The following is an 11030-nucleotide window of genomic DNA, read 5'->3' on the forward strand; positions in this document are numbered from 1 at the left end:
ATAGCATAAAATGAAATATGCACGCTCGTAATGGAGATACGTACGATACCTTCTGACATACTACGTGATCCATGATTCCAGCTGTCGCCGGCACCTTGCTACCAATACAAACCAGGGTGGTTGCCTATATTGGCCATCCGATCCCCTGGACTCGTAGGCAACATGATTATGTGGCTAGCTCTACATGGACCACATTTGTTCGCCGCCTCCGTATAGTACTGTATATACAGAATAATATCAAATAATATAATATACAAATATATGTACGAACGCACACATAAATATACATATAAAAATATACTTGATGCACCATACTATATACCAGTGGTGTCCGAAGGTACCCAGCGTCCCGAGCACCGACTGACGGGAGGTTAAAGAGAGAAACTTGCATACGGTCGCTTCGGTGTCCCGACAGCGCCGCTGCTTAAACCATCATCCCGGCCATGGAGGGGGGCGGCTTATGGCCAATATCAAACTTGCCTACCCTCGGTCCAATGGCAACTCACAGGAGACATTACAACTTGCACGCTTATCATAATCACATATACAGTACAGAACACCGGTACGTGTATGGGTGCATCTAAAATAATAACCATATTTATTATTAAAATACGCAAATTTTTTTTCCAATATTCACCGTGGGAATTATATCATTTTTTTTTAAATTTACCCTCCCACATTTTTCTTAATTAACACCAGCATAAATCCACCGATAATAATATACAAATAATTTTTTCCCAATCATAAAATCAATTAAATAATATTCCAAGGGCATAATTATATAATTTGGAACCACCAAACTTAACCAATATTTTTCTCGAAATATTTAAAACCATATCATGCCCAAAAATAATATTAAAATCCAAATACCCTTAATTAAATGAAAACACCTTGCTCATACGTAATGAATACAATTAAATCACAATAATAAAAATCAAGAATTCCTTAATAAACCAAAATTCCATTTAGCATCAATAAACATAATAAAATTTAAATCATAATTTCATAAAATTGGTCTCTTCCATAATAATTCAATTCAACACAATTTGGCATTTTCAATATAAATAATAACTTAGTTAAATATCCAACACATAAAATTCATTCTTCAAATATTTAATTAACACAAAATATACTTCATTCAACAACCCAAAATATAAATATGAGGCAATATATATACTAAATCAACATACTTAGCATCATAAATTTAAATAGCAGTTTCTCAAATATTAAACACATATGATCTAATTAATTCTATAAAACGAATATATTTAAATCACATTAAAATAACACATTAAAATCAAATAACAATATCTCTTAACATTTAAACATATATGATATACTTCAAAATTTTGAATGATATAAAATACATATGTATAAATGTCTTGATGCACACAAGCACATAGATATATATATTCACACACACACATATATATCCACATATATATAATTAGGTATTTTCATATAACATCACACATCTCCATATATATATATATATATGTATATGCCCATTAACAATACATATAACTATATATATATATATATTTATACATACATATATGCATCATATGTTTACCGTACATGTGTGTATATACATATACATATATATCAATCTATACACATGCTAACTATAATTTTTTGTGTAATAATTCCAATCAACATAACAAGTAAACTCACAAAATCTATAACAATCCTTTTACACCTTCTACTTAATATTATTAACATTGCCCACTCTAATTTGATAGAAAATCAGATGAACCAGTATGGCCTAAACTGCAAATTTGGGATTTTTCAATATCTTGACAATTAATTCAAATTAACCATTTCTTTAGCCTCTAACAATCATTAAGAACCCAAATGTAATGGCAATTGGCTAACTGGCTAAGGGCTTGTCCAATCTCTATCAAATTTCAACATAAACACAACCTAACTCCATCAATGGCAACTTACTAATTACTCAATTATAATTCACAATCTAGCTACCAAATTGAAGCTTATGATGAGAGCATCAAGGAGATACCTTCAATTGATCCCACCGCCGCCGGCCCGAAACGGGTCTCTTGTCATATCTCACGAATGAGCCAGATTTGAGCCAATCCAAGCTCGGAAACGGATTCAAGGGGCCCAAATTCATGGGGAAGGACCAGTCACGCCGCCGGTAGCTACTGGAAAACTGGTCAATAGGGAGGACGCCGGCCGCAGATGTTAGGTGCCGATCCCAGCGCGTCCGTCGGCCAACCGGCCGGAGGATCGACAGTTGAGCTCGCCTGGCCATGGGCCGTCCCGTTGCCTGGGGCGTGTGGCCGTCCGATGGCCGGAAGAAAAACACAGACCGAGAGAGAGGGACCCGTCAGGGGGGAAGAAGAAGAAGAAAAGAAATCCCCGTGCCCCCCTTTTTTCTCCCATGTGGGGAGAAGAAAAGAAAAAGAAAAAAAAAATACAAGAAAAATAAAATAAAATAAAATAAAATAATTAAATAATATTATTATATAAAATAACAATAATAAAATAATATGGTATTAAACATGGTTGACATGTGGCATCTCATCATGGTGAAACATGGTCACATTTATTAAGTCACACGTGGCACATTGTTACACGTTTAAAAATAATATTAAAATAATACGGTATCTTAAAATTTTGTAGGTCTATAACTTTTTAACAGGATGTCCAAATCAGACGTGCCGCTAGTCTGTGGACTCGTTTCGACGAGCACTTCACAACCATGTATGAGTCAAAGCTCATTTCCCCATAAATAAAAAGTCAACTCTGGCACCCTTGGACAATTTGGACCCTAATCTTGTTTTGCTCATATCTTTCAAACCGTAGCTTTGTTTTCAATGTGCTACTAGTCTATAAACTCGTGCCAACGTGTGCTTCGTAACAGTACTTCAGTCAACCTAGAATTCCATCCGAGTCAAAAAGTCAACTTTTGATCCCTTCGGTCAACGGTAAACCTCGGTCAAAGTTGGAAAATTTCCGTTGTACTTTGGGACCGGGTGTTACACTAGTAATGAGAAAAACGATTTCTCCAAGTTTAAAGATTCATCAACATGTACCGAATGCCATTTACTATCTGACATTTTGTTATCTAGTTCTTATTGATGTAATCTTTCACTTTTAGAGTGCAATATTGAATTTTCAACTGAATTTTTGTCAAATTGTTATTGAGTAGTAAAAAATAAGTAAAAGCCAATTAATTAAGTTGGGTCCTACCATAAGTTATGTTTTTTTCTGTTCTATCTTTCTCAGCTTTTTATCTTTTGCTCTGGAAGAGTCTGCAAAGACATACTACTCTTTCTGTTCGCAGTTCTGGTTTCTGAGCCTTCCCTTATCTCAATTTCAACTCTTTTTTTTGAAAGACCAATTATGGTTCTTGAACTGGTTGCTGGAGCTTTCCTCTCTGCTTCACTTGAGCTTATGTTTTCCAAAATGGATTCTCGGGAGGTCGTTGGTTTCATCCGTGGAAAGAAGATCGAAGAAGGGCTCAGGAAGTTGGAGACCATGTTATTGATGGCTAACAAAGTACTGAACGATGCTGAGAGGAAACAAATCACTGATGGAGCTGTGAGGGAGTGGCTTCAGGAGCTCAAAGATGCAATCTACGATGTAGAGGACTTGGTTTATGAGATCAACAATGAAGCTTTGCGATCCAAGCTGGAAGCTAGTCAGTCTAGAAGACAACAAAAGCTGTTCAACGTACGCAACTTCCTACCATCTAGATTCGATGTTAAGAAAGTAGGATAAAGAATATCATTAGCACCCTGTAATTTATTCTGGAACAAAAGGATGGCCTTCGTTTGATTGAAGGCGTCGAAACCAGACCTTTTCAAAGGATATCTGAAGCTACTTTGGTTAAAGAATCTGATATTCATGGGAGGGATGATGATAAGGAAGCCATCATGAAGTTGCTACTATCTGATCATCAAGTAGGTGGTGATAAAATTTGTGTAATTGCCATCGTTGGCATGGGTGGGATTGGCAAGACCACCCTTGCTCAGCTTGTTTATAGGGATATTGACAACAAAGTCAAGGAGAAACTTTTTGATGTCAAAGCATGGATCACAGTATCTGATGAATCTGATGTGTTTACCTTGACAAAAATGATTTATCAGGCTGTTACTGAATCAAAAACCTGCAGTACCACAGAAACATTTCAACTTCAACATAAACTAGAGCAGTTTTTGGATGGAAAAATAATTCTCCTTGTCCTTGATGATATATGGAATGTGAACCATCAAACCTGTTGTGCATTAAAGATTCCATTTGATTCTGCTGCAAATGGAAGTAAAATCATCATAACAACACGCAATGAAAACATTGCATCAAAGATTGGTGATGTCCCAAAGCATGAACTGCAAATGATATCGGATGAAGATTCTTGGCGGTTATTTTCAAAACATGCTTTCGGTAGTGTAAAGCCAACAGCATATCCAGATCTTTTGGAAGTAATTGGTAGAAAAATCATAAAAAAATGCAAAGGTCTGCCTTTAGCAGTAAAGTCACTAGGTGGTCTTTTGCATTCGGAACTAGATCTCAAGGCTTGGGAAAATATACTAGAGATTGACATATGGGAGTTACCTCAAGAAGAGAATAATATTCTTCCAGCTTTATGGTTGAGTTATTACCATCTACCTTCACATTTAAAAAGATGTTTTGCTTATTGCTCAATATTTCCTAAAGATTATAGAATTGAAAAGGAAAAATTAATTTTACTGTGGATGGCAGAAGATCTTTTGCAACCCAAAAGAAACAAGCCACTGGAAGAAGTTGGAAATGAATATCTTAATGATCTAGTATCGAGGTCATTCTTTCAGGATTGGTCGTATGACACACTTGCCATGCATGATCTTGTGAATGATCTTGCTCATTTTGTATCAGGAGAATCTTGTTTGAGGTTGAATCACAATTGCTCACAGGACTTTGTGACAAAAAAGACTCCCCATTTATCACTTTGGAGGTGTAAGCCCTATGATATCAATATATTAGGGGATGGTGGTGAAAATAAGGTTTTGCGCACTTTGCTAGTATTGGATTCTAGGTTTACATCCCAAGAACAATACGACAAAAGTTTCAGACATTTGCAATCAATGCGATACCTAAGAGTGCTTTCTATGCCAAGCAATATGTATACATATGGAAATTTTCTTAGTAGAAAGGTGTTTGATTCAATTGGCAGTTTGAAGTCTTTACGATATTTGAATTTGTCTTTTTCTAAAATTAAAGAACTACCTGATATAATTTGTTCATTGTGCAATTTGCAGACACTAATAGTAAATTCTTGTTGTGAACTTACTCGGTTGCCAGACACGATTGACAATTTGAAGCATCTAAGGTATTTAGACGTATCCGATACTGCAATTGAAAGGATACCTAACACGGTCTGTAATTTGCAAAACTTTCATACTCCTTATTTGTGTGGTTGTGAAGAGCTTACTCTTTTACCATCCAATATCACAATGCTAAGCAATTTGCACCATCTCGACATTTTGTGTACAAGTTTAAGAGAGATGCCACCACAACTCTCAAACTTGAAAAGTCTGGAAAGTTTAGGACAGTTTGCTGTAGGCAAAAATATTGAATCTAATATTAAAGAGCTACGTAAGTTTCAAAATCTGCATGGTAAATTGTGCATCACAAATCTTGAGAATGTAGTAAATATTGAAGATGTTTCGGAGGCCAGTTTGAAGGATAAGAAGCTTATTCGTGAATTGATCTTGGAGTGGAAGGGTGATAGTGCCAAAGATTCACATGAAGCATGGAAGGTACTTGAGAGACTTCAACCTCACACAGATAACCTTGAAAGTTTAGCAATTAGAAATTATGGCGGTAGAAGCTTCCCAAGTTGGATAGGACATCCTTCATTCTTTTGTATAGTTTCTGTGACGCTATATAATTGTAAAAATTGTTGTTCCTTGCCATGTCTCGGACAATTACCTTCCTTAGGAGACCTGACGATTGAGAGATTTGATTTGTTGGAGAAAATAGGAGATGAATTTTATTGTGATGGTTCTTCTTTAGTTGACAGTAAACCATTCAAGTGGTTATATTATTTAAATTTTTTGGATATGCCACGATGGAAGGAGTGGTCATTGATGGGATGTAGCAAAGAGAGTTGTGGTGGAGTTTTCTTAAATCTCAAGTATCTCTCGTTTTCAGATTGTCCAGAGCTAAATGGTGCTTGCATGCCATATTGTCTTCCATCCTTGACAAGTCGTTCAATTAGTGGAAGTAGTGACCAACTGGTGGGTTCATTATCAAGGTGTGAATATCCATCGCTTGACAAGTTGAGTTTAACATATTGTCCAACAATGAAGTCGTTTCCTCAAGGGAGATTGCCTTCCAACATTAAAAGTATTGAGATTCTTGGATGCAATGAATTGGTGTCATTGTCGGAAGAGGGTTGGCCATGCCATTTAAACTCACTTGATATCAGCCAGTGTGAAAAGGTTTTTTTTGGGGGCCAATCTGCGGAGGCTTGTTTCTCTTACTTCTCTGAGTCTAAATTTTCTGCCAAACCTCAAATCCCTAGATGGGATGGGTTTTGGACACCTCGTCTCCCTTCGAAAGTTGCACATCGATTCATGCGATCAGCTGCAATGCTTGGTAGAAGAAGATGAAGGGCTGCCTACCTCTCTTACTTCTATCGAGCTCTGTTATCTTCCAAAGCTCGAATGCCAACGCCTTTCGAAACCTTGCCTCCCTTCAAAATTTGCAGATTATTTGCTGCGAAAACCTCCTGTGCTTGCCAGGAGAAAGGCTTCCAGAATCTGTTTCTTTGTTGGATATCGGAGGCTCTAATTTACTAATTCCACGGTGCCAGAGAGAGATAGGGGAAGATTGGCCAAAGATTGCTCATGTCCCTTGCATAATATATACGCGTGAAGATTAAGAAGACATATGATGACGTGTTCTACACACCATTGTCCATCTTCTCTAAACATTTTCAGGTTTTTTTTTTTTTTTCCTTAAAAATAGTTGAACTCAATATAATCACCATTCGTTCTAAAAATTCTCCGGAAAATTAAATTTTTTTTTGATAAATGTCGTTCGGCCCATCTGAAAAGGATTTGTTGGTATACATTCTCAATTAGATTACTCAGTTTTTCAAAATTTTTGCTTCAGATTGTTTAAATTTATTGTGATCATCATCATCCGACATCTCTCCCCTGCTTATCCTACATTATATAATTTTTGAACTCTCACTGCCACTGTAAGGTGTTTCTGATAAAAACCACTGAATAATCTTCTCTTCTCTTTTCCTTCAAATAAAAGTTGTTGTACTTTATGTAATATTAACTTGCTGACCATGTCTTCACTCTCTGCCTTTGTCTTGCTTTATTAAGAGCAGGAAAACGAGACCCGCAGTTCCGAAGAAGTAAATAGCATAGAGGTCTTGATATGTTACAACTTATGAACTCTTTTCGACACTTTTTTTAATTAAAATTTCATTTCCAACTTCTCTTAATTGGAGTTAGAATTTTGGGAGCCAAGATTTTGTTTTTCTAGATCTTCTTGACCATTCCAGCTTAGTCTACAGGTAACTACTTTATCTGCTATCATAAATCTCTTTGATTGTTTCAAAGTGCTTTCGAGATTCGAATTCTTACCCATGAATCTGTTGAACTTTCATTTCTTGCAATCCAACTAATAAATAGTCATTTTGCTGTCAGCATCCCCTGCGAAACTGTTTTACTTCAGATGTAAAAGTTTCCAAAGATGGACTTTCTTAACTCATTCAGGTATTTAAAACCATGTATTACACATTCTTTGAAAAATATATGTTTTGTACCAGTTTCAATCCAAGACAGTGGCTTATTTTATGCAGGAATTTACATGATGTATGTCCAAATTGTAATTTCTTTAGAGCTATTTGTAAGATCTACTTCTTTGTTAACTGTCAATTTACATAAATCTTTATCTTTAATCTTTGAAGTACATGGAAAAATTGTTAAATCTTCATTGCCTCTCATTACTTTAATGAACTGATCTTCACAGGGATACAATTCTTACCAAGCTTTTACTTTAGCTTGAGGGCAGATATCAACTTCCAAGATCTTTTTGACTATTTCAGTCTTCAGGTAACAATTTTATACTGCTATAACATTGGTACAATGCACTTTTGCCCCTTTGAATTCTTACCAAAGAAATGCAGGGGGTTTGAGCTCCCTACCATTTACTGTCATTTAATTTTAACCTCTCTGGCTCTTGTTTATTGCAGTCAGCTTCCCCTGTGTAACCGATTTTACTTTCAATGTTTAGGTTCCCAGGAGATGCATTTTCTTAACTTATTCAGGTAAGAAAAACCATGTATTACACATCAATAAAAAAATAATGTGATTTATGCCAGTTTGAATCCAAGACATTGAATTTTTTTCTGCAGAAATTTAATTGTCCCAAGACATTGAATTTTTTTTCTGCAGAAATTTAGTTGTCTTTAAAGCATACGGCAGCATTTTATTTGCCCAATTTTAATTTCTGCGCTGCTATTTGTAAGATATGCGTTTCCTTGATCTTTGTTAGAGTATGGATATATATGTCAATGTGATAGTCCTGGTCCTTGATTCTCATTACTTGAATGAACTGTTGACAGGGTTGCAATTCTCAGACCCCTCTGACTGATCTCAATAAAGCAAAGTTTCTACTTAGTAACGGAGGAGATCTCCGATTAACATATTGCACAACTTTCTTGGTTGCTGATACTGCAGTAGTACTACTAGAGTCTCTAACTCATTCAATAGCTATAGAATTTAAACGTGTATTTTCAACAAACAGAATATATATATATATATATATTTTTTTTTTCCCTTATTAATGTTGATGTTCTTGCTTTCCATGTAGTAAAAGATTGTGTAATTGCTCTACGTTTAAGAAACTATTTCAGCCCCTTATAAGAAAAAAGTTGACTTTTAAATTATATATAAATATTCGAGTATCTCCAATCTCAAAAGCTAATAGCGTGGAACTATGGATTGGAAAAAATATATATATATATATATCACCAAACACAATTGGCATATGCAACCACAAACTTTAAGACGATATGTGTTCAGAGTGAAAGGAAGATCCCAATTCCAATTGGAAGGAAAGTTTGGCATGCACTTGAGCTTCCAAAGTAGTCCTTGGAAATGAAATTGAGAGGTTCTAGATACACCATCAAACCAGTCTTATACACTCCCTTTAATATTTCTGGGTTTGATCTCCTTACTATCCAGTGCTACTCAAACCTGCAGATCTGATGATTGCAGTCAGCTTTCCCTGCATAACCAATATTATTCCAGATGTTTGAGTTTCTAAATATAGTGTTTCTTGATTTATTCATTTAACAAAAACAATGTATAACATGTTATTTAGTTTCAATAAAACAGAAAAAGAAAAAATTTGCATGATGTTTAAAGCATATGACAGCATTGACCATCATTCTAGGAAGTGGGGTGCACAAATTATGCGCCAGGTTTCGAGAACATAACCTTGTGGATCTTTTTATACCTTCAACGATGAATGTAGGCTTAATACCTGAAAGATTAATTATCTGATGTTCTCCGCCTATTACAGGTCACAGGATTGGGCAGAAGAAGCAAAAGAAGGTTATGAAAACTATCCAGTCAATGCGATTATCAGTGGGTGCACTTTCTTGATTGACATCATTGGAATAGGGTAACATCAAGTTTGAATTTTCTTAGAAACTGCATGATCTTGTTAACTCTTTAGAATGTAGACATTTCATAACATATTTTCAGATAGTTGTTATCATGGTTTTTCTGCTCTTTAAAGCTGTAAAAAGAGGGTTTAAATATAGTACTAGCAGAATTTTTTCTTTTTATTCTTCCTATGTTCCATTTTTATATATTTATGAGCATGGATGTGCCATATCCAGTAGATGGAAAAAGTGCCCTTTTATGTCTAGAGTTTTCATCTTCTGAAATGACCCCTTAATTTATGAAAAACTTGCAATTCTTAATTGTATGTGTGCTTTATCATGCTAACGGCTATCATTAGATGCGATAGGCCTTGAGGTACTTCTTGTCATAATGGAAAAACCACTGACTATGCTTTCTTCTCTTTCCTTATCCTAGAATAGAAGTAGTTATACTTGATCTAAAATTCAATATCCATTTAATTTCCTGTTCATTTCTTCCCTGTGGCACACCCTGCGGTCCAACAGTGAATCTCTTATTATGCTGTTGATTTCCTTTTGGTTTTCCACCTTCAGGAGACAATTTTTTCTGCTATTCTTCTATTATATTGTTTCAAAGTGTTTTTGGGATTTAAATTCTTACCCAAGAAATGGAGGGGTTTGAGCTCCCTACTTTTTAGTTTTACTGCTATTCAACCTCCCTTTGGTCTATTGCATTCTGCTTCCCCTGCATAACCGGTTTTACTTCAGATATCTTAAGTTTCCAAATATGGATTTTCTTAACTCATTCAGGTAATAAAAAGCATGTATTAAAGATTAACAACAAAAATATGTAATTTATACCAGTTTCAAACACAGTGAATTTTTTCTGCAGAAATTTACAGTGTTTATGTGACAGCATTGTATTGCCAAATTGCAATTTCTGTGCAGATATTTGCAAGATCTGATTCTCTGTTATCTGTACAACTTTTTATTTCTCATATTACTCATTAAACCAGTATTTGACTTGATCTTTGTTATTGTTTCAATATATATATATATATAATATGTGATGTGATAGTCCTTTTTTGGTGCCTCTTTCTGGTTGTTCCTCCTCCTCCTCATTATGTTCCCCACTCCAGAAATTTCACTTCTAATCTTTGAAGTAAATGAATAAATTTTAAATAGGCTTCCTTGTTTCCCATTACTTAAATTGACTAAATGAATAAATTTTAAATAGGCTTCCATGTTTCCCATTACTTAAATTGACTCTTGACAAGTTTGCAATCCTCATTCCCCACTGACTGATCTCAATAAAGCCAAGCTTCTAGAAACAAATTGCAGCAGTTTATTGGTTGCTGATATTGCATTACCTAGAGTCTCTCAGTTCTTCTTTTCTTTTTTTTCTTTTTTTGTT

At 35.2% G+C, this 11030-nt stretch overlaps 1 protein-coding gene and 1 long non-coding RNA gene across 2 annotated transcripts; both read left to right on the top strand.

Annotated features, from left to right (window-relative positions):
- The first annotated feature begins 3366 nt into the window (after nt 1–3366).
- LOC132800455 (putative disease resistance RPP13-like protein 1) lies at nt 3367–6617 on the top strand. Its single transcript, XM_060814134.1, has 2 exons — nt 3367–3696; nt 3786–6617. The coding sequence occupies exons 1-2, from the start codon at nt 3367–3369 to the stop codon at nt 6615–6617; spliced, it is 3162 nt and encodes a 1053-aa protein (XP_060670117.1).
- A 404-nt stretch (nt 6618–7021) lies between these two features.
- LOC107406716 (uncharacterized) lies at nt 7022–11030 on the top strand. The gene is made up of 6 exons (XR_009635381.1): nt 7022–7537; nt 7671–7739; nt 7826–8078; nt 8260–8293; nt 8421–8489; nt 8591–11030. It is a non-coding gene; the product is annotated as an uncharacterized LOC107406716 (long non-coding RNA).

Source organism: Ziziphus jujuba, chromosome 1, assembly GCF_031755915.1.
Source record: "Ziziphus jujuba cultivar Dongzao chromosome 1, ASM3175591v1".
Classification (NCBI taxonomy): Eukaryota; Viridiplantae; Streptophyta; class Magnoliopsida; order Rosales; family Rhamnaceae; genus Ziziphus; species Ziziphus jujuba.

What these genes read in the sequence shown, in the direction of transcription:
- LOC132800455 (XM_060814134.1), top strand. Translation starts at nt 3,367, where the DNA reads ATGGTTCTTGAACTGGTTGCTGGAGCTTTCCTCTCTGCTTCACTTGAG. An exon ending in GACAACAAAAGCTGTTCAAC is followed by an intron (nt 3,697 to 3,785) that starts GTACGCAACTTC and finishes CTGGAACAAAAG; the next exon opens with GATGGCCTTCGTTTGATTGA.